Here is a 23,797-nt window from a genome sequence, read left to right as displayed (position 1 = left end):
CGGATATGATCTTTACGAAGACCACTGGCAAAATATAAATATAAAAATAAAAAATATACTACAAAGTAATAAGAATAAAAATGTGCACCCAATCACCGAGACCATTCCGTTATAACTATCCAACCTCCCAAAATTTCCGCACTTCTTGCGATGGTTTCCATTTTAACAGTACAAATTCTACAAAGACCTTCCATACCTCCTCAAAATCATTTCTCCTGCATATTCCCCGTCTTACCTTACTAGCACGTTAATTTATCATTCATAGCTATATCCCACACCCATCCCCAACACAGCACTGAAAATTCTCTGCTCAGAGGCAGCTGCCTCGTTGCACTTTGGCGCTGAGTCCACTAATACCACACATTTGCATTCCTCCTCTTTGCCAGAATTCTTAGATTACCAGGAGAATAAAGACAGCCTAGTTATACGTCTACGGATCCACCTAGATTTGGATGTCAAGGTGTTGGTGCCAAATATTTTGACTGCAGAGACAACGGAAAGCAGTTTTCTTAAAGATTGCTTTCTGTTGCAGTAGTCGGTGAGTCATTAGGAGTTGAAACACACTCTCCTCTCCGCCCCACCCCACCTGGGTGTATGTGTGCTTAAATCATGACAATGTGCTATAAATATTTCAAGTCGAAATTATTGGGGGAATTTAAGCAATCAAAGCAACCCAGGGCATTAGAATTCAGCTCAGGGACTGGAATGCTGCCAGAGTCCACTGGAAGTAAGAGCTTCTTGAACAATAAAACTGAGCTGCGTAAAAGCACAGCAGGAGGAAGGGGTGGGATGCTTCAGACATGATCAAGGGAAGTCAAAGAACTGCTCTGTTCTGCCTTGGTCGGACCACACCTGGAGTCCTGTGTCCAGTTCTGGGCACCACAATTTAAGAAGGATATTGACAAGCTGGAAGGTGTGCAGAGGAGGGTGACCAAAATGATCAAGAGGCTGGAAACCAAGCCATATGAGGAACAGTTGAAGGAGCTAGGTATGTTTAACCTGGATAAGAGGAGACTTGAGATATGAGAGCCACCTTCAAATATCACATAGAACAGTGATGGCCAAACTTGCCCCTCCAGCTGTTTTGGGACTACAATTCTCATCATCCCTGACCACTGGTCCTGTTAGCTAGGGATGATGGGAGTTGTAGTCTAAAAAACAGCTGGAGGGCATGGTTTGGCCATCACTGACATAGAAGATGGAGCAACCTTGTTTTCTTTTGCGCTAGAGGCTAGGACTCGAACCAATGGCTTCAAGTTACAAAAAAAAAAGAAGGAGATTCCATCAGGAAAAACTTTCTGACAGTAAGAGCTGTCTGACAGTAGAACAATCTCACTTGGAAGGTGGTGGGCTCTCCTTCCTTGGAGGTTTTTAAGCAGAGGTTGAATGGACATATGTCATGGATGCTTTAGTGGAGATTCCTGCATTGCAGGGAGTTGGACTAGATGACCCTCAGGGTCCCTTCCAACTCCACAATTTTACAATCCTAGGACCAGTATCCCCCTATCCTTCTGGTGTCTGTAGGCATTATGGGACAGCAGAGGTCATTTTTTACCCCATTAGATTAATACTGAGGGCGGGGGGAGAACCCCAAACACAAATATCAACAGGTTCTGTGGGGCGAGGGTTTTTGTTCTTTGCTCAAGGTGATTTTCATTTGCAGAATGAAAACTTGTAATGGCAAGAAGAAGAAGAGGAGGAGTTAGGATTTGATATCCTGCTTTATCACTACCCAAAAGAGTCTTAAAGCAGCTAACATTCTCCTTTCCCTTCCTCCCTCACAACAAACACTCTGTGAGGTGAGTGGGGCTGAGAGACTTCAAAGAAGTGTGACTAGCCCAAGGTCACCCAGCAGCTGCATGTGGAGGAGCGGGGAATCGAACCCGGTTCACCAGATTACGAGTCCACCGTTCTTAACCACTACACCACACTGGCTGACAGTGGGGACAGGAGACAATAAATGAGGAGACCCACATTGCACACCTGCTTCTGTGCTAAATATATTTCAACCCACCTTCTTGGAAGCTGCCAAGTATAAAGGCAGCCTTGTACCTGCACTTTACCTTTTGCCAAACACTCCTCAACGGCTTCATACCTGTAACCATTTCTCCATCTCCCAAGCATCAAGACCCGCCTCCCTCAACCTGGCACCTTTGAACTACAGCTCCCATCACACCCAGACCCAGAAACTCCCAAGAACACCAGGCTGGTGCAGGCTGATCAAGAGCGATGAAGACCGAAAGTTGCTCTTTTGGACTTCAGTGCTTGGTAACTCTTGACATCTGATCTTGCTCCTAAGATGGTGGGTCACCCTTCCCTAGATTAGCATCAGGAAGAGATTAAACTTGCACCTTCTAAAGAGCTTACTGGTTGACGCTGCTTCTTCCCTGAAACGGTGTCTGAGTCCTCAACCTTCAGAGCGCCAAAGGATTACTCCACCAGACTAGACAAAGCTGATTATTCTTCACATAAGCATCAGCTCCTCCTCTATACTTTGCTGTCGTTTACTTACACACAGAGACACACTTCCTTATCTACGCTTCAGATTCAAGGAATGAAACCCTCTCTTCAAAACTGGGCTGGGGAGCCTGTCGCCCTTGAGATACTGCTGGACTACAACTCCCATCATTCCCAGAGCCTTTGGACATACTGGCTGCAGAGGCTCATGGGAGCTGCAGTCCAGCAACACCCGGAGGTCCACAAATGCCCCACCTCGGATTTAAAAGAAATCCAAACCACGTGGATTCCTAAGCAAGGAAACAAAACAAGCAAGCAGGTAGCAAACCAGTATAGAGCGCAAGTCAACCTGCAAATGCAAACCCGAGAGAAAATCTATACAGCTTTCTGTAGCATAATGCGGATATTTTGCCTAATTTTTTGAGCATTTGTGTGTGCTTATGTGGCAGGCCTCGGTCCAGTATACCTGAATCAGCTTCTCCACCCCCATCGTTCTGCCTGGACACTGAGGTCCAGCACCGAGGGCCTTCTGGCAGTTCCCTCGCTGCGAGAAGCCAAGTTACAGGGAACCAGGCAGAGGGCCTTCTCGGTAGTGGCACCCGCCCTGTGGAACGCCCTCCCACCAGATGTCAAAGAGAACAACAACTACCAGACTTTTAGAAGACATCTGAAGGCAGCCCTGTTTAGGGAAGCTTTTAATGTTTAACAGACTATTGTATTTTAATATTTTGTTGGAAGCCAAGTGGCTGGGGAAACCCAGCCAGATGGGTGGGGTAGAAATAAGAAATAATAATAATAATAATAATAATAATAATAATAATAATAATAATAATTAGCTGAGATTCCTGCATTGCAGGGGGTTAGACTAGATGACCCTTGGGTCCCTTCCAACTCTAAGATTCTACGATATTAAAAGGTGTTAGGCCAGGATAACATCATGTATTTCTGTAATGAAAAGGGCATTGTGCTTCAGCTCACTGCCCTCATTTCTACTACCAACACCTTAACGTTTCTTAAATAGCGATTATTACAAGAAGAGCCTGTTCTCAAGTAGCCAACCTGATGCCTATGGGAAGCCAAGCAGGACTTGGAGGCAACAGAGCCCTCTCCTCCTGTGGTTTCCAGCAAGTGGAATCCAGAACCACACCTCCTCTCTCCCGCTTGGACTACTGCAATGTGCTCTACGTGGGGCCACCTTTGAAGATGACTCGGAAACTGCAATTAATCCAGAATGCGGCGGCTAGACTGGTGACTGGGGACGGGCGCTGAGACCACATAACACCAGTCCTGAGAGATCTGCATTGGCTCCCAGTATGTTTCTGAGCACAATTCACAGTGTTGGTGCTGACCTTTAAAGCCCTAAACGGCCTCGGTCCAGTATACCTGAAGGAGCGTCTCCACCCCCATCGTTCTGCCCAGACACTGAGGTTCAGCATCGAGGGCCTTCTGGCGGTTCCCTCATTGCGAGAAGTGAGGTTAAAGGGAACCAGACAGAGAGCCCGCCCTGTGGAACACCCTCCCTTCAGATGTCAAGGAAATAAGCATCTATCTTACCTTTAAAAGACATCTGAAGGCAGCCCTGTTTAGGGAAGTTTTTAATATTTAATGCTGTATTGTTTTTAACACTCAATTAGGAGCCGCCCAGAGTGGCTGGGGAAACTCAGCCGGATGGGCAGGGTATAAACAATAAATTATATTATATATATATTCTATTATAACTTAGTCATTGTGGCTAGTATCAACTGAATAGTCTCGTCCTCCATGCCTTTGCCTAATCCTCTTTTAAAGCCACCCAAAATGGTGGCCACCACTACTTCCTGAAGCAAGTTCCACAGTTTATCTATGCACCGTGTGAAGAAATGCTTTCTTTTATCTGCCGTGAATCTTCCAACATTCACCTTCTACGCTTGGGCCCAGGGTTCTCCTCTTTCTCTACACGAGACATAATTGCAGGCAACTCTATCAAATCTCTTCTTGTTTTCCTTTTCTACAAAGCAGAACGCCCCAAACAGGTTACACTGTGAACAGTTCAGAGAAATTACCAACAGCTAAGAGAATAAAGTTGTCATTTAGATACGCAACTGAAAACGTATTCTCGAGACTGGGGGTGCGCGGGATGAATCCCATGCAGTTAAATCTGTGGTTAGTTTTTAGCCATTCCCAGCAATGTTGTTACTCGTCATTTGAGCACAGCATGCATTGCCTCTCAAAATGCTGTCACACGGCCCACACTTCTCCCAAGACCTCCCCTGTCAGGCTAAGCACCAACCATCAAAATCACCAACACGGACATGCCCAGAGGCGTTCAGTTGACAGGACGAATTAAAATGGTGTTACACAAGTAAATGAAGGATGGTAAAAATAAAAGCCAAAATGTTGCATTCCAATGATCACCCGACGGAGGCGGTTTTGGACCATCTTACAAAACGCACATTGGCAGTACTCTACCTGCTGCCTTTGGTAAGCAGAGAATGTCCTCTCAAGGTCTTCGAGATCTAGCACCTTGAACACCTTTGCGTCATCAATGCCAGCCCATACGGTGCCTTCCAGCTTGTTCTGGGAAGAAGGGAAGAGGATGGGGGTAAGCACCACTTATCCCATACAAGCCGCCATTTTGTAAACTGAAACCATACGCTATAAACTTATGGACTATGCAGAAGTGGCGAAACTTACCGGAAGAATAAGAAATCAAGATAACAAACTTTTTAATAAAAGAAGGGAAATGGTCTATTGCATATTTACGGACAAACTGTAAACAGATAAAAACACTGGCAGGATTATTGTAATAACCTGCAGCTACATAAGAGTAAATATTTAAAGAAGATAAATAAATGAGTAAGTTAAGCTAATTTGGATATGTAGAAGATGTTAAAAATAAATTTAAGGAACCGCAGAAAGAGGGGGAAGGACGCCAAGTTTTAAAATGTCAAAATGATTGTAAAATCAATGAAATGTATATATCTGAAAAGTATATATATATATATATATATATAAAAAGAAACCATATGCTATGGGAACAGAGTCCCTTGTCAAGGTCACCTTTGCCTTAACACACAAATTTGGGTGGATTTGCCAGAGAGGGATAAAATGTCTCTCTCTCTCCAGAATAGTCCATTTAGTCCAGAATTCTGCTTCAAGCAGAAGACAGCAGGATGCCACAGGGAAGATGGCGGCCCCAAAGCCCAACGAGTCCAGCACCCTATTCTCACAATGGCTGCCAAGATCCCTGTGGGAAGCCTTCAAGATGGACCACAGCTTCCACCAGCCCCAACCAACACGCCTGTGCTTGGCTAGGGCCGACTGAACCACCTGGAGGCCACCAGCCAAACTACAACTTGACGATGGCCACAGAGGAGGACCACACAGCCAGAAGCACTGATTCACATACCATGGAAGAGGCTCCTTACCTCAGGCAGCTTGGACCAGTTGAAGGACTTGAGAGCGTTTGTGGGCTGCGGGATGTTTTTCCTCTTGAGCCCTGATCCCAAGGGTGCTCCCGGGGCTGGGGTGAGGCCGCCAAGCGGAGGTGGCCCTGGTGGAGGAGGCGGTCCACCGGGAGGCGGTGGCGGCGGAGGCGGTGGCGGGAGGACCCCGCCAGGAGGTGGTGGCGGCGGAGGGACCGGGAGAAGAGAACCTATGGAAGCTGTTGGTAAGGGGCCCCCAGGAGCACCTGGTGGCAGAGGGGGCCCCCCTGGGACAGGAGCGCATATTGCTCTCTGGAAGAAAAAGAGGGGAGAGAGAACATACGGTCACTGCAAGGAACTTGAAAAATATACTGTCATACCTCGGGTTACAGATGCTTCCCATTGCATTTTTTTTGGGTTACGCACCCGCCGAAACCTGGAAGTACCAGAATGGGTTACTTCCGGGTTTTGGGGGTCGCACATGCACAGAAGCGCTAAATTGCATTTTGTGCATGCGCAAAAGCACTGAATCGCAACCCGAGCGTGCGCAGATGCGCTGCTGCAGGTTACGATAAGTGCATCCCGCACAGATCACGTTTGCGACCCGAGTGTCCACTGTATAAGGAAGTTAGATGGCATTCAGTCTACCAGTGATGGATCCAAAAGACAAATCGCCACGGAAATTGAAAATGAGGAAGAGAAGCAAGGTTTGACGTAGGGAAAGTGAGGAATCTCCACCTTGCATTTGGGATGTGAGGGATAGCAGCGACAGGGAAAGGAAAGTGGGGAAGAGGTTCCTCAAGCCCAAGGGTGAAGAAGCTATGGTTCTCTAGATGTTGTTGGATTACAATTCCTATCATCCTTGATCATGCCGTTAGGAGCTGATGGGAATTGACAATCCTGCAGAATCTGGAAGGCACTGTGTTGGCTACCCCTGCCCTAGCTTAGCTCCTTCCCCCATAATGTCTAATTTATCCCAAAATTGCAAGGAGTGCAGGAAACTAGTTTAGAAAATCATGCTGGGGCTGTCCAGGATGCTGTGAGAAAACTCTTCTAATAGATGACACTTCAGTGCCTTTCCTTCATCACTGGATAACCTTAGCTTCTCTGTCCATATGGAGAATGGCTCCTGGGATTGATGGCACACCACCCAGAGGCAAACTTGGGCCCCAGAACCTTGGCTGACTGCTGGTGTGAGCCTGTCCTCATTGAAGTCAAGAGACAAGGATCCATGCTATATGAAGTCTCCTTCACCACTGGGATCCCATAGCAAAATAATGCACTGCTCCACAATCAGTCGATATTCCTGAAATATACTGGATGCCCAACGACACCAAAGAATTACCACCTTCTCCTTCACAAAAGTGTTCAACTTTGGGCCCCTAGATGTTGTTGGACTACAATTCCCATCATCCCCAGGCAGCTTAACCAATGCTAAGGGTTGGCGAGAGTTGTCAACATCTGAGGACTTAAGGTTGAAGAACGCTGCAAAGCTTAGAGCAGCTTATATTGTGCTCTTCGTTGACTCTCATCAAAATCCACCCATGCTCATCTTCAGCAACTCTACAAAACTGGGTGATCCCGGACTATTCAAGGCAGTGCCGCCATCTTAAATTCTCCTCTGAGAGAGCAAGATCTTAGCTGGAGTCTCACTCAGGCAAAGATACGAGCACCGGACTTTGGCCTCTTTCTCCTCTCAGTGACGAGAAAGGTCTTTGACCTGTCTGTATCAAGTTCTGCAGCTGAACCTTTTCTTTCATAAAACCAGTCTTATAGGTTCAGGGGGTCAGTCTAGATAATGTCCACAGGTGGTCCTGTATCTGTGAGGTTAGCATTTACAAGAGGAAACATGCTAAACCAGTCAAACCAGTTTCTTTGTTAAGGTAATGCCCGTAGCCGCTCAGCTAAGTACCTACCCACCACCGACATCTTAAAGAGTGAGCTCTGTTGCCATAGAGACAAGTGGGCGGGTCTCTTCCCGCCTCACCTGGCTAGATGCCAGGACATCCTAGGATGGGGAACAATAGGTGAAGGGATCTGTGCATCTATGAGTTGGGCTGATGCTGGAGACACAGAGGCTTGTAATGTTCTGTCCTGGACCCAAATTTCCCTGGAAACCTAACGGGGAGGCAAGATCTGCTGGCGTGTTAGTGCAGTGAACCCCTCCCTCCTGTGCTCAGGTTGTGTATATGTGTAAATGAAACCATATACCCTAAAGACGCCACAGTCTCCATTGACCTTCATTCCAAGGAAACTGAACCCAGGGGAAACATGGGAACCTCTGGAGTGTTTTGCTGCTCGGAGACTGGGATTGTGTGCGACACTAGCTCATGGCGAGATCTGGCCCAATCCCACGTTAGATGGCCTCACCCTGCTCAGTTCGTGGATCTGCGCCGTGAGGTCTGCCACTTGTTGCTTGACTTGTTTATGCTCCGACAGTTCTTTTTCCAGCTTCTCCTTCATCTTATTCAAGGTCTGCATCATCTCCTCCTTCTCCTGGGTCTTGACATCACACTCCCGCTCTTTCTTTTCCAGCTTCTGCTGGAGCTCATGATGTTCTTTATGATAAGAAAAAGGGACGGGAGATTAAACTGTTTGCAAGGTCAGTATTGTCAACACTGGCTGGCAGCAGCTCTCCAGGGCTTCAGAGAGGCGGCATTCCTAGCCACCTTCTGCAATCCAGAGCTGATGTTCTGCCACTGAGCCACATCCCCTCTTCAAGCTTCTGCTGCTCCTTTCTTGATAAAGATTACCTCAGGAAGTTGTGAACTCTAGTTCCTCCCACCCACAAAAAGCCCACAGCTCCCTCCGAGAAAGGTGAAACTGTTTGTCTGTGTAGCAGATGTCTGGATTACAGCCAAAGGGAATAAACTTGTGTCAACTAACCAATTGCCTCCAACTCCACACTATAGAGGTTCTAACTTCCGTGCTCCTCAACCCCAATGTTTATAGACCACCCCCACACTACCCTCAAAGCTCAGGCTTACTACTTAACCTGTTCTAACTCCTGTCCACACAGCTAGGAGGAGTCTGGGCCTCCCGCCTCCATTATGTCACTTCCTCTCATGACCATAATATGCAACAATTCGCCTTAACCAGAGTGAGGCCACAGCTGCATCTAGCCTAGAACCCCAACTGAGGTTGGCTCTCCAAAACTTCAAGCATATTTTTTTCTCCCACCTAAGTCCCAAGATCCTTTGAACCTGGTGCCTTAAGCAAAGCACTCCACCATTTCCCCCTGTGGTCCTTTCTCCTACATATGGTATGCTTCACCAAAGGCCTGGCTGTCATGGTAACCCTTGATGGATGGATGGGGAACGCAAGGCCCTGCTGCTGGACTCCAGCACCCATCAGCCCCAGTCAGCATCACCAGCAGCCTTGTAAGATGGGAGCTGGAGTCCACCTACACCTCAGAAGGCCACTCCTTCCTCATCCTTGATCTGCTTTACCATACACCTATCCTTCTGGTTTAGGCCGGAATGTTTGTTTATTTTGCATCAGTCACCTTTTCTCATCTTTTCCGCTTGTTCTTTCCATTGCTTCACTTCATTTTCATTAACCAGCCTGGAAAGAAAACAAACCATGAAAACAATAAGCACCACATACAATAGGAAACGAGGATTAAGAAAAGCCTGAGGTTTTCACCCATACAGTGGTGCCTCGCAAGACGAAATTAATCCGTTCTGTGAGGCTCTTCGTATAGCGGTTTTTTTGTCTTGCGAAGCAAGCCCATTGACAGCTTAGCGGATTAGCGCTATTAGCGGTTTAGCGGCTTTTAGCGATCAGCTGTTAAGCGGCTTATTAGCGGATCAGCTGATAAGCAGCTTAGTGGCTTAGGAAAGGGGGGGGAAGGGAAAAAAACCTGCAGGAACTCGCAAGACATTTTCGTCTTGCGAAGCAAGCCCATAGGGAAATTCGTTTTGCGAAGCGCCTCCAAAACGGAAAACCCTTTCGTCTAGCGGGTTTTCCGTCTTGCGAGGCATTTGTCTTGCGGGGCACCACTGTATGCATTTGTCAATTTCCCTCCCACAAAAACTTCTACAATGGCAATGTTTTGCTTCTGGGTCGCTAGGCCTAAGGTTGGGCTCACTCGGTATTGCCAGGTTATTTTCCAGGAGCATTTAAGACAGCCTTTCTCAACCTGTGGGTCCCCAGATGTTGTTGGACTACACCTCCCATCACCCTTAGCTAGCATGACCAGTGGTCAGGGATGATGGGAGTTGTAGTCCAACAACATCTGGGAACCCACAGGTTGAGAACCACTGATTTAAGAGATTAGGAGGAAATCTAGACGCTTTCTAGACACTGTCTGGACCACTACAATGCTATGAATCTTTACCAACACCACTCCTTATGGTAGGGCTGCCATACGTCTGGATTTTCCCGGACAATAAGAGGATTTCAAAGGCAGAATTGACATCCCGGGGGGGGGGGGATTTCTGAAATCAATCCTGGATCAATCGAAAAATCGCATTTTTGCAAAAGCTTAACAATTTTGGTGTCTTCCTAAAGAAAGCTCAACAACTTTCAGGGTGTCCTGGTTTTTACTTTTTGAAATATGGCAACCCTACCTTATGGGATGAGGTTCTCAGCCATGAAATGTTGGCAAACAAAAGCAGACTCTTAATAGGGAAGAAAGGTGTTTGAAAACCTTTCAAGGCGGCCATTCTCTTACAGGATTAGAAACAGGTTAAGCTAAATGGATGAAGCAGGCTGGGAGCAGGAAAAATAGGAATTGCCTTTTCTGAATGTAACAAGGGCCATGGGAAGTATCAATGCATGGATAACTTTTGGAATTAACTGCTCAAAAGGAGATCAGAAGAAGCACTCAACCAACCTGTCCCGTCAGTGTGAGGATTTCCACAAATTTGGGCAAAACCTTAGAACAAATTTATGGGGTGCATAGGGGGAGAATATTCTGTCGCTCAAACAGAAATCCATGCAGGGAAAAACATTCATTTAGCCCTGTGCTAGAGTCCGCTCCAGATAAATTCATGGTTGGCCTATCACCTATGATGGCTAAAAATGGACTTTCCATGGTTCAGAACAGTAGCGGAAAGTGGTAGGGCAGGAAACAGGGAGTCCAACAGCAGGTGGCGCTAGAGGCAATGGAGGCATGGACAACCAATGCTAGTTTTGCCTCCATCGGCCCCCTACAGAGGTTACAAGGGCAATACTGAGACCAAGGAAGAGGAAGTTGACAGGCAGTGGCCCCCACCCCTCAACTGGTTGTAAGCCAGAAGGCAGGCATGGTGCAAGAAGCTGGTTGAGAGGAAGACCAGCTTCTACTGATCCAGAGGTTGCATGCTATTTATTGCTGGTTGGTCAGGGGCAACAGTGTGGAGAGGTCTGTATTACTGACTTCATGTACAACATATGGGCATCCTGGAGCCATCTTGTTGGCAGCTATGGAGAACAGGTCTAGATGGACGTTTTGGACCCTATTCAGCAGGACTCTTCTTACCTCCTTAATTTTATACCACAGAGCCTCATGCCCTCAAAACACAGTTTGTACAGGCAGGGACCGGTTTTCGGAGAGGTTACATTCTGGATCCCTGTACACACCGGCCGGGCCTGCATAAGGCTGCCCCATTCCACCCCCGCTCATTTTGGTGGCATTTTTGGGTCACTTCCAGGCTTGGTCTGCTGTGTGCATGCGTGGTCATACACATTTCAGACAAGCATGAATTGGTCGCTGCCTGCATTTGTGATCACAGGGAACATATGTTCAAAGTTATCCAGGGGAAACACGAAGGATTAAAACTGAATGCCTCGCCCCCAACTGAGGACGGAGGAAGGAGAAAAACCCATCCCCGTTTTAGACTTATGTAGTCCATACAATCACGGTTGGTTGGGATCTCTAAAGATAATCCAGCTCAACCTCCGTCAATTGAGGAAACCTTTTTAAAAAAGATGTTCAAAAAGCAAAACACACACCAAATACAGAATAAAACCAGGAAAGAAAGAGCGAAAGAAAGTCTTCTAATTTAGCATTTGGTTCAGAAGGAGGGAGGAAGGAGGGTCTTACATTCGAACAACGTTCTTAATATTAAAGTTCTCCAGGGGTGTTGAGTCTGGGTCCTGCCCTTTGTCGTTCTGAATAACTATTTGTTGTATGATGCGGTCGAGCAGCAACCAATAATGGACCGTGTTGCCATTTCTCTTATCTAAAGGAGGCAGAGGAGAGAGAGAGAGATTAACAAAGACTTTCACACGGGAGAATGCGTGCTAGACCCCCGCAGCAGAGACCCAGCGGTTTTTTGCTGAAATTCCTGCTGCTTCCACGTTTCAAACACAAAACCATTCCAAGACTGTAGAGGCAGCTATGCAAAACATTTAAGGAAGCAGCTCTCAAGGGACCTCTTTTGGCAAGGACGGAGAGGCCTTGGGAGTTTGGCATCTTTCAAAATGCTTCTGCAATTACGGCAGATGCTTGCATACGAGTGTGGATCTGGGCAACCCTTAAATTCAGCTGAGCTGTGGAGGGAAAGATGGTTTGTTGGGGTGTTTGTATCTGTGTGTGTCAGACAGGATGAAAAGTAGCAAGTGACATCATGGAAACATACGGGATTTAAATAAATAAAAATAAACATATTTAAGAGTCTATGGGATTACCCCGCACACAACTTTTGAATCAAATATCAGGGAAGTAAATCACACAAGAAGCTGAGCTAGATATGGGGCTTCTAGGAAAACTCAGGCAAATCCAGAGCAATGGGGTGTAATTGAGAAAATCTTCTGTGCAGATGACTGCAATGACAGCAGAGCTTGATTGAACGTATTTCCTGGATGCTCCAGCGGGGTTGTGTAAAAATAAGCAAAAGCCCCAAATCCATTGTTTATGAAATTTGTTGCTGTTGTTTGGGATAGCAGCTGTGTTGTTCGAGGGAAGAGGAATGGCACACAATCAATTTAAGCTACCTCTTACGTTGTCAGAGAACTCAGCGGCTTCCATTGTGTTCCCGTGAGCGGACCTTCACTCATGCTGACATGAGCGAGGGGTGGGGTGTTTTTCAAGGATTTCTCCTCCCCACCCCCACCCCATAGCCCCTTGGAAACCTGTTCCAGGGAGTTGGGGAGATCCTCTAGAACAGCACAGGAAGTGGCTGCAGGAGGGAAGGGGGAAATGGAGCATACATCGCCTCCAGCCTTCCACTTCCTTCAGTGGGAAGAGGCTTTGCTAGATTACATTTTCATTGCAAATGAGAAGCACCGAAGTTTTGACTTTGCAGATTTTAACATATATTCATGCTGGTGTATGCAAGATGGTGTGTTCATGGTTGTAGGGGAGGAAGAGGGTTTTTTGGGGGGGGGTGGGGTGGGGAGATAATTAGGTGTTGCATCTAGCAAACACATCCCATTCTTGGAAGGACTTCTGTTTTCCTTTGTTACACTTGTTATTAACGATTGAAAGAGCTGGTTCCAAAATATTCCTGCGCAAACATCAGGCACAATTCTCAATTCCTTTCATAACATTCTATGGAACGCAACATGGCAACCTACAGTCAACAAGTCCTTGGGGCGCACAAAGATGTAAATTAGCAGAAAACCTGAGAGCCAGGAAGGGTGGTGGGGATCCCAGCATCTTCTCTCCAGAGAGATTTCTAGGGACCAGCTCACGAGGAAACCCTACTTTCCTTCGATCTTGCAGTCCAAGCTGCACCCCCTCCCTCTCCTCCCATTGCAAGCACTCATCCCAGTTTTTTAAATAAATGCTACGAATCGAGTCTTGTCATTTTGTCTTCTCTTGCCAGGGTTAGGAAGCCTTCTCCACGCCCTTTGGGGCAGATGATGTTGTCCTTAAAAATTCCGCTTGAGCAAGGCAACTGCCCACCCAACTGCCCCCCCCCCACGTTCACCCCTGCCATCCTGAATTCTGTTTCAGAACAGATTTAAAGGGTGCACAGCGACAGGAAAAAGGGAGAATGTTCTGCTGCACAAGTAGAAATCCTTGAGATGATTCAATGTCCCCCTTAGTGCTACTTTGATTGCAACCCATATTTCCTATTTCTGATCAAGAGGACACCAATCCATTCATCAGGAGGACACCAGCTCATTCATCCACTTCCATAGAGAGGGGCTGAAATGAGCACACACACAAACAGTCCTTCGAAATAATGTGGTACGAAGCCCATAGATGTTGCTGCTTTCGCAGAACATTGAAGATTTAAGCAACCCATTCTAATAACCCTTATGGAACATGTTACAGCTACAACACTTCCAACTTCAGTCAACAGAAAACAAGAGTCGTGAAACCACCCACAGCCTGCTTTACATGTACAGATACAAAAATACATCTCTATATATTTACTCACAAGGCATTTGGAGACAGTGATGGAGGATAGACATGAAGTGTGGGTACGCTTCTGTATGGGTCAGCCGCTTCCTCGTAAGCTCAAACATCTGGGTTGCACTTTTCGTATCTATATGGACCTGTGTTTGGATAGGCAAAAAGTGACGTTTCGTATTTCCACGCCCCAAGTATGGCTCGACATTGCCACGGGGAGTCAAAAGTTGCTGCCCTCAATTGCACTAAACCCAGAACAATCTGTCTTCAAATCAGGTCTTTATTATATATAATGGGGGCAGGTGTACACACACATTTCACCCCCCAATGAATGTTCAAAATTTTGCACGCGTCTATATCCACACGTGCATGTTCACAATCCCAGTCAAGATTTGCCAGGTGTACAAGAACTCTTGACACAGAATATAGAATTGTAGTACTGGAAGAGCCATCCAGTCCAGTCTCCTGAAATGCAGGAATCACAGCTAAAGAAACCCTGAGATAATGGCCACCCAACCTCTGTTCAAAAACCTACAACAAAGGAGAGTCCACTATTTTCCAAGATAGTCTGTTCCACTGTCAAACAGATGTGAGTGCTGATGTTTAGGAAGATGCGGTAATCACCACTGCATGTCCAAAATCATGGTGAAAGCAATATGACTTTTAAGCCACTATTAAGCCACTATTTTAATGTAAATTTTGACATCCACTGTAAAATTCATACAGTGCTCAGGAGTGTGATTCACTTATAGTGATGATGAGCCCATTTGGGATGGGGGGTGGGTTGTGAAAATGCTCATTTAAAAGCACCCCACCTGCTCACCCCATTTTCAGAGGTCACTGCAAAGGGATCCAGTTGTTGCAGTGATTCAAGGCAGGTAGAATTCTATGCTTTTTTATTCTTACAACAGGAAAACAACAACCACCCAGCACCAGAGTAGTTAGGATGGATGGATGCATACATACCAGTTCAAATCTTTTGGCAAACTCCAATTCATCCTCATTTCTAAGCATTTCAAAAAAGTCTAAATGCCTGGGAAGGAGATAAGAGTCAACACACATTTATTGTAATGGGCTATTGAATACGTTTCCGAGCACAATTCAAAGTGTTGGTGCTGACCTTTAAAGCCCTAAACGGCATCGGTCCAGTAGACCTGAAGGAGTGTCTCCACCCCCATCGTTCTGCACAGACACTGAGGTCCATTGCCAAGGGCCTTCTGGCAGTTCCCTCATTGCGAGAAGTGAGGTTACAGGGAACCAGGCAGAGGGCCTTCTCGATGGTGGCGCCCACCCTGTGGGACGCCCTCCCACCAGATGTCAAAGAGAAAAACAACTACCGGACTTTTAGAAGACTTCTGAAGGCAGCCCTGTTTAGGGAAGCTTTTAATGTTTAATAGATTATTGTATTTTAATATTCTGTTGGAAGCCGCCCAGAGTGGCTGGGGAAACTCAGCCAGATGGGTGGGGTATAAATAATAAATTATTATTATTATTATTATTATTATTATTATTATTGAATCAATCTTGGGAGGGAGAAGTCTTAGAAGGTTTATACTACTATTCCTATTTAGAAATTTCTAGAGCAGGCAAGCCATTTATTGACATTTCATCCAGTAGAGTTTGAAGCCCTTACATAATTCATCTTCTTAACAACAATGCAAAGCTTCTCATTCTTGCTCAAATTTGTGTGGGAGCCAAACATAACTGCCAGTAAGTAAGGGGTTAGGGAACACAGAGGTGTACATCTCTGGAGAAGACTATTTTATTATTAGGCTGTCTGCCAGTATGCTTTTTATTACGTTTTTTATCATTGGTGCTCTGTAATGCGTTTTTAATGTTGTACACCACCCTGGGATCTTTTGATAATGGGCGGTATGTAAATTGAATCAACAACAACAACATTGCCCAGTTGCCTGAGAATAGACCAATAAATGCATGAGTTCGACAAAGTAAAACAAAATTGCAAGGGGGGGGTGAGGGGAGATTGTAAAGCATTTTGTAAACTAATAATACAGCACACATTTGATTGACAACTGCTCTTAAGTACTGCTGGCATTAGGCATGTTTCAAGAAGCGTTCAGGTACCATTTGAACTTGAAATTGGAATGCTTCAGCCTAAAGATGGATAACAACACAAAATCCAGCAAGAATGAAGAAGAAGGCACAATGGGGGAAAATAAACCTCACGGACTACAAACCAATCAACTACACTTACCTATCTAACGTGGAGTTTTCGTGTTCTCTTAATTTGTCAATCACAGGCTGAATCCCAAGCATGAGGAATTCATATCGGAGGTGGAGTCTGAAGTCCAGGCTTTCCTGGAAAAGAGAAAAAGAGAAGACCTTTCAAGGACTGTGGGTCTGATCTGAGTATCCTTTTGGATGCCAACCTGGTGTCTTCTGGTTGTTCTTGTCTACAACTCCCATCACCCCCCCCCCCAGCCAGAAGGGAAGAGGCGGCAGAAACAAGCCAATCTTATTTTAGGCACAAAGAGGGCTGGAATCAAACGCTAAGCACTTGGGCTTCCTGCCCCCCAATGGAATTTTGGGGTCCTCTGGAAAGGTACCCGTCATGTGTTCCCATAAGTAGGCTGTGCAAAATTACCCCTTCTATCATGCACCTAAGCTTTCTCAGGAACTCTGTTGAGGGGAAAGGGGATGAGAGAAGGAAGGGGGGGGGAGAGAGAGAGAGAGAGAGAGAGAGAGAGAGAGAAAGAAAGAAAGAAAGAAAGAAAGAAAATGAAAGGGAGGGAAGGGAAGGGAGGGAAGGAAGGAGGAAGGAAGGAAGGAAGGAAGGAAGGAAGGAAGGAAGGAAGGAAGGAAGGAAATGAAAGAAAATGAAGGGAAGGGAAGGGAAGGGAAGGGAAGGGAAGGAAGGAAATGAAAGGAAGGGAAGGGAAGGGAAGGGAAGGGAAGGGAAGGGAAGGGAAGGAACAAGCTATTAGACTGAACGAGGCCCTGCCCCACCAACCTTAAACAACCTCCACCTGCCTGCCTTCCTACTTACAAGAGCTCAGGAGGCGTCACTCCCTGTAGCATGGAGGAGAATAGGGGCAATACTAGGATTAGTTGGCTCTGCTGGCCATTGCCTCTGGCGCCACCTCCTGTTGGACCTCCACCCCACTAGCCAAAGTGGTCGCTAGCCTCGATGCTTAGCGACTTACCCCCACTAGACTTACCACTCCAGCCCCTTGGCTTAGAACTGCATTGATGAAGGACATAATAGCCGTCTTGAGGCTCACTTCATCCCGGTATCGGCCTGTGCTTCGGTCCAGGTCATTTATTAGTGTCTGCGGGGTGCAAGGTTTTCAATTAATGACATCTACAGGTGCAGAAGTGCAGGGGCAAAATGCCACCAGTGCAAACCCATTGCATTAAGAAGAAAAAGAACTAGTTTTTTATGCTGAGGATCACAAAAAAAGTATGGCCCACCCATACAGCTTCCCTCCCACTGTGGTGTGTTCCAGATGTTTTGGGCAGCTCCCAGGTGCTGTGAGACAAAACATCTGTAGGACAAAAGATTGGGGAAGGCTGGGTTGGAATTACCTGTCCATGCTAATGAATTGGCTAGAGATAGTTTACACATATTTTGACAGAACCACAGAGTCCCGAGTTAAGCACCCATTTATTAATTGCAAAAAAATTAATCGATATTTTGACAGAACCACAGAGTCCTGAGTTAAGCACCCATTTATTAATTGCAAAAAAATTAATCGATATGAATATTGTTCTTTATTGAATTTGTATCCTGCCCTTCACCTGTAGATCTCACGGTGGCTCACAGCATAAAAATACAATGTAAAATCAAGAACGAGAAAGCAAACCAATAAACCTCCCTCCCCACAACCCAGTTGATGTATGGTAGCTTCCAAGCATATCTCTCAGGTGTCACTCAAACAAGCACCCTATTCTTGGAACCCTGCATTTTGATATTGGGTTTTAAATTGTTACCACCTGCCCTGGGACCTTAAGGTGAAGGGCAGATGCTGCTGAAATAATGCAAAAATTAATAATAATAATAATAATAATAATAATAATAATAATAATAATTATTATTATTATTATTACTTTGTATACAGCCCTATACCTGCAGGACAGCTCACAACCTAAAATCACAATATAAAAACACAAAATTCATAATAACAACAAAAACAATAACAACCCCCCCCCAAAAAAAACACATTTTAAAAGGGCATTGGAAGTCAGTCAGCCAAATGCCTGGTTAAAGAGGAATGTTAGGTGCCAGGTGTATAATGAAGGCGCAAGGTAAGTCTCCCTGGGGAGAGAGTTCCACAAACAGGGAGCCAGACTGAGATGACCTCAGACAGCATTAGGGTAAGCTTTAAAGGGTTGATGCAAGCAGAGATTTCTTGTCCAACTGCTGACTCTGGTAAAAACAGGCATTGCCTGTTTTCAAAAACCTGCAAGCCCTGTTTGATCACACAGAAGCCGTGGGGCAAAAGAAGCACTGATACTCCGTGGAAAGGAAAAAAATTCTCTCTAACTGCCTTCATTATTTCCCAACGTAAAGGTAAAGGGACCCCTGACCATTAGGTCCAGTTGTGACCGACTCTGGGGTTGCAGCGCTCATCTAGCTTTACTGGCCGAGGGAGCCGGCGTACAGCTTCCGGGTCATGTGGCCAGCATGACTAAGCCGCTTCTGGCGAACCAGAGCAGCGCACGGAAACACCGTTTACCTTCCCGCGGTACCTATTTATCTACTTGCACTTTGACGTGCTTTCGAACTGCTAGGTTGGCAGGAGCTGGGACCGAGCAACGGGAGCTCACCCCGTCACGGGATTCGAACCGCATGATCGGCAAGTCCTAGGCTCTGTGGTTTAACCCACAGCGCCACCCGCGTCCCATATTTCCCAACGTACAACCAACTTAAGTGGCAAGAGGCAAGTCCGTACCTGAAAGCGAGTTCTTTCGCTGGCATATTTTTGGTAGTGCACCATGGCTTCCAGCACCTTCTTGTGACCTCCGGGAACCAGGCACACAGCACCCATGATTTCCAGCACGGCCACCTTGGTCTTAATGTTTTCCGTGCTCAGGCTCTGCGCTATCACATTAATGCTCTCCAAATGGGCCAGGACGTGAGCTCTCCCCAGAGAGTTGTTCATCAGAGCTTTGATGCACCCGATGAGAGAGGTATGTATCCGAGACTCAGAGGTCTCATAGTCCATGCTCTTCAGGAAGTTCAGAATGCATGTCAAGCCATCCAGGTCGATAAACCTGGTTACAAACCTGCCAGAAACAGATCGCCATGAATACAAGAGGGTTCGTCAGGAAAAAAACACCACACAACGCAAATTGCAAATTTTACATCAGATAAAGTTCCTCTCCTCAGCGAAGTTTTGTTAGACCCCTTTCTTTCCCCAGGGCTACAACAGTTTAACAAGAAGGTACAGCAACTCGGGCTGTCAGTGGAACTTTTGTGATCGATATCCCTTCCATCTGCCAAGGCTATAATAAAAACTAGGTTGTGGGATACTGAACGCCAAGAACTAACAGTAGCAGCAGAGAAAACATGTTCCCCTCTTTATTTTCACCTTTCTTGGGAGCATGAAACTAACCACAATTACCTTGAATTTCTGCTTAACCCTCAAGAAAGAAGGGCATTTTCGCTGGCCTGGTTTAATTCAAATCCATCAAACCTCCTTTGGGGAAGGTTCTCAGGCAGGATGGAAGGAGAAAGAACTTGCCCATGTGAAGGCCACCTGGTGGAAACCCTCACACATCTGGTTCTCGGTTGTAAACGATATGCTGATCTCCGCCAGCAATCTCTAGATCAACTCTGTATCCCCAGATGGAAACCAGAATCAGAGGTCATACATTTTCTATTACTGGGGAATGATCAGGAGCTCACCAAGTCAGCGGCTAAATATCTCTATTTGGTTTTTTGTTGTCGAAATAGACTGTAGACGTCTGATCTCCCTGGAGACCTAGAGATGTGACGATAGACTGCTCTGCCTCCTTTTTTTTTTAGCAAAAGTTTTGTGCCACTGAGGAAGTGGTAATTCTGTATTGATTTGTTTTGGATGTTGTATGTGAAGGTCCTGTGTGAGTGCCTGGAGGCGGTTGGAGGATGGATGGCGGCTAATGGATTGAGGTTGAATCCTGACAAGACAGAAGTACTGTATTTGGGGGACAGGGGTGTGGACGACTCCCTGGTCCTGAATAGGGTAACTGTGCCCCTGAAGGACCAGGTGCGCAGCCTGGGAGTCATTTTGGACTCACAGCTGTCCATGGAGGCACAGGTCAATTCTGTATCCAGGGCAGCTGTTTATCAGCTCCATCTGGTACGCAGGCTGAGACCCTACCTGCCCGCGGACTGTCTCACCAGAGTGGTGCATGCTCTAGTTATCTCCCGCTTGGACTACTGCAATGCGCTCTACGTGGGGCTACCTTTGAAGGTGACTCGGAACCTACAACTAATCCAGAATGCGGCAGCTAGACTGGTGACTGGGGGCGGCCGCCGAGACCACATAATACCTACATTGGCTCCCAGTACGTTTCCGAGCACAATTCAAAGTGTTGGTGCTGACCTTGAAAGCCCTAAACGGCCTTGGCCCAGTATACCTGAAGGAGCGTCTCCACCCCCATCATTCTGCCCGGACGCTGAGGTCCAGCGCCGAGGGCCTTCTGGCGGTTCCCTCATTGCAAGAAGCAAAGCTACAGGGAACCAGGCAGAGGGCCTTCTCGGTAGTGGCGCCTGCCCTGTGGAACGCCCTCCCATCAGATGTCAAAGCGATAAATAACTACCTGACATTCAGAAGACATCTTAAGGCAGCCCTGTTCAGGGAAGTTTTTAATCTGTGATATTTTAGTGTATTTTTGGTTTCTATGGAAGCCGCCCAGAGTGGCTGGGGAAACCCAGCCAGATGGGCGGGGTACAAATAATAAATAATAATAATAATAATAATAATAATAATTATTAGATGCCAATAAAAGGTTTGATGATGATGAAATTACAAATTACATTAAGCAGAGGTTCAATGGTCACCTGTCCTGGATGCTTTAGTTGGGATTACAACATGGCAACCTCCAGAAGCTGCTGGACTCCAGCTCCCCAAATGGCCAATGGTCAGAAATCACTAGAGTCAGGGCTTTTTTTCAGCCCAAGTGCAGTTCCGGCACCTCTCAGGTGGTGGGTGTCATTGTGGGGCGGCTTCCTGCCCATGGTCCTGCTGTCTTCTGCTGCCACCAGTTGCCAGAATGGGAAAGGGGGAGCAGACAGGATGGGAAGCTGGGGAGAGTGTCATGAAATTCTACTCAGTATTGATCCAGAGTAGATTCCAATGTATAGTTAGCAGAGCAAAAGCTTAAACAGGTGTCAGTTTGCACTTATTGGTACAGAAAGTATTGATCTGATGTGTGGAGATCTTTCCTATTCTACTTAATTCAAGAGGGTTCTGGAAGCTTCTCTGTGTGAAAGAAACAAGCAGAAGGTTCATGATGTTTGGGTACAGCTGGCTTAAACTGGTTCTCCTATCTCTTTCTGTCAAGGTCATGTTGACTATAAAAGTAAGGCCAGAAGGAGCCTTGGTTTCACTTTCTCTTTATCGCTTTTCCTTCTGGTGTGGTGTTCTGTACATAGTATGCTATATAGTGTTAAAATTTAGACTTATTATAAGATATTGTAAGTTTAAGTTAAGTCTGCTGCAGTTGGATTTCTTATGGACTGGGCCAATCCTGAATGTACAGTGGTACCTCGGGTTACATATGCTTCAGGTTACATACGCTTCAGGTTACAGACTCCGCTAACCCAGAAATAGTACCTCGGGTTAAGAACTTTGCTTCAGGATGAGAACAGAAATCGGCAGCAATGGCGCAGTAGCAGCGGGAGGCCCCATTAGCTAAAGTGGTGCTTCAGGTTAAGAACAGTTTCAGGATTTGTGACCATTATGCTCATTTGCCTTCAGCAGAAGTAGTAAACTCGGCTGAATGAAATACAATTGCCTCTGGTCTATTTTTGGGGAATCCTGCAACGTGTTTAAGTTTTTACTCTGCTAACTACACATTGGAGTTCTGCTCTGGATCAATATTGAGTAGAATTCTATGACAGAGAGCTCTCTGCAAGTCTGAGCCTCAAGTACCTCATGGAAATGGGGCTGGCGGGGGACAAAGAGAGAATGGGAGGCATGCTTAGGCAGGTGGGTGGGCTTGACATGGACACCCCCCGGGGAAACACCTTCGCCGGGAGAGGTTGAGGCTACTAGCGACGACGGCTTAGTGGAACCTCCAGGGTCAGAGTGAGTCTATCACTCTGAACAAGAGGAACAGCTCCCTATAAGATGGTGCAGACCAGCAACTTGTTGCATGATTTTTGCTTCAAGATGGCAGCGTCGGCAGCATCTGGGTTGGCGAGTGTGGAGGTGAGTCCCGGCACTTTTTATTACAGAAAAAAAGTAACTCAGCTCCTTTCGGCAAACTTAGAAATGACTGACCAGAACCTTATGGAGATTAACATTAAGAGTTCTTTGGCTAGAGAATCAATTCCAGGAACCCTTTCACTAGGGAACCAATAGGAAAGCAAACAGTTGAACCAATAGGAAAGCAAGAAGTTGGGCAGCAAAGCAAGGAAAATCATTTGCCTCATTGGTTTGGTCCTCAGCGCCGTCTTCAAACTCTCTATGGTTTTGCTGCGCTCTTCTTCATCTTCTTTTTCCAAAGCAATCAGCGATTTTCTCTGCAAAAGGTAAAAAGAAAATCAACGCAAGAAATAAGTTAGGCACAGCCAGCTTATTTACATACCACATTTTGCACGGAAGCCATAATACACAATAAACATGAACATCCCAGCAAAACACAACCCCTCCCAGTATATATAAGGGTCTGGTGACTTCTGTTTCAGTGTGTATCTGAAGAAGTGGGCATGCACACGAAAGCTTATACCTAGAACAAACTTGGTTGGTCTCTATGGTGCTACTGGACTATTTTTATTCTTATTATTTTGACTGCGTCAGACCAACACGGCTACTTACCTGAATCTAGAATCCCAGCACAATGTGAAGTAGATCAGCAAAGAGGCAGACTCCCAGTTGTTTAGTAACACTAATAACAAAAAAAGACTCCGCTGCCCTGTAAATTACACTACTAATTTAAGAAAGCTGGGGGGGGGGGGAACCAGGAGTGGATTTTTGTGTAACGGGACTAGGAGCTCAGTCTAGTACTGATTCCTAAGCTAAGCATGTGCACCTATTCTTTACTTCCAGGTGTATGTTGCTCTACCACTGCAAGTCACTGGTTTGCACCAGGCTCTGATTGGTGGACCTCGTAGGCAGGTGGTGGTGGAGCAAGTAGATCCTGTGAGCCTAAAGTCTGTGCAGGCTTGATCTAAAAGCAGATTCATATGCTTGCATTTCCATTGCTTTGTGACACCTTGTTTAATATGCAACAATTCATACTGAGCTGTAAAATATTCAGCCCCAGAGCAACCGATTCTGTAGGAAGTTAATGATAATGAAACAGAAGAGAAATCACAAAGGACAAGGAGGAAGGGCAGAGAAGCATTTAACGGCACACTAGCAATTAGGCCATATTTAATTTCATTTAGCAATATAGCATTATTAGCATAGTGCCTGCTTATAGCCCAAATGGCTTCTATTGTGCCCAGTACATGAGTCTAAATGGACACAGGAGAATA

At 46.1% G+C, this 23,797-nt stretch overlaps 1 protein-coding gene across 2 annotated transcripts in view; it reads right to left on the bottom strand.

Annotated features, from left to right (window-relative positions):
* DAAM1 (dishevelled associated activator of morphogenesis 1) overlaps positions 1 to 23,797 on the bottom strand; it is a 175,350-nt gene that overhangs the window by 35,571 nt on the left and 115,982 nt on the right. For both annotated transcript variants that reach the window (XM_081859162.1, XM_081859163.1), the window contains exons 5-15: positions 22,746 to 22,840; positions 19,062 to 19,395; positions 17,328 to 17,438; positions 16,364 to 16,467; positions 15,115 to 15,181; positions 14,177 to 14,294; positions 11,890 to 12,028; positions 9,367 to 9,425; positions 8,232 to 8,419; positions 5,865 to 6,173; positions 4,906 to 5,013 (exon numbers count right to left, since the gene is read on the bottom strand). In XM_081859162.1, coding sequence (XP_081715288.1) covers positions 4,906 to 5,013; positions 5,865 to 6,173; positions 8,232 to 8,419; positions 9,367 to 9,425; positions 11,890 to 12,028; positions 14,177 to 14,294; positions 15,115 to 15,181; positions 16,364 to 16,467; positions 17,328 to 17,438; positions 19,062 to 19,395; positions 22,746 to 22,840 — 1,632 coding nt within the window. The remainder of the gene's footprint in view (positions 1 to 4,905; positions 5,014 to 5,864; positions 6,174 to 8,231; positions 8,420 to 9,366; positions 9,426 to 11,889; positions 12,029 to 14,176; positions 14,295 to 15,114; positions 15,182 to 16,363; positions 16,468 to 17,327; positions 17,439 to 19,061; positions 19,396 to 22,745; positions 22,841 to 23,797) is intronic.

This window comes from Podarcis erhardii, assembly GCF_964252035.2.
Source record: "Podarcis erhardii genome assembly, chromosome: 1".
NCBI classification, from domain to species: Eukaryota; Metazoa; Chordata; class Lepidosauria; order Squamata; family Lacertidae; genus Podarcis; species Podarcis erhardii.
Note: the sequence above shows the minus strand (reverse complement) of the source record. Positions and strands in the feature narration are given on the sequence as shown.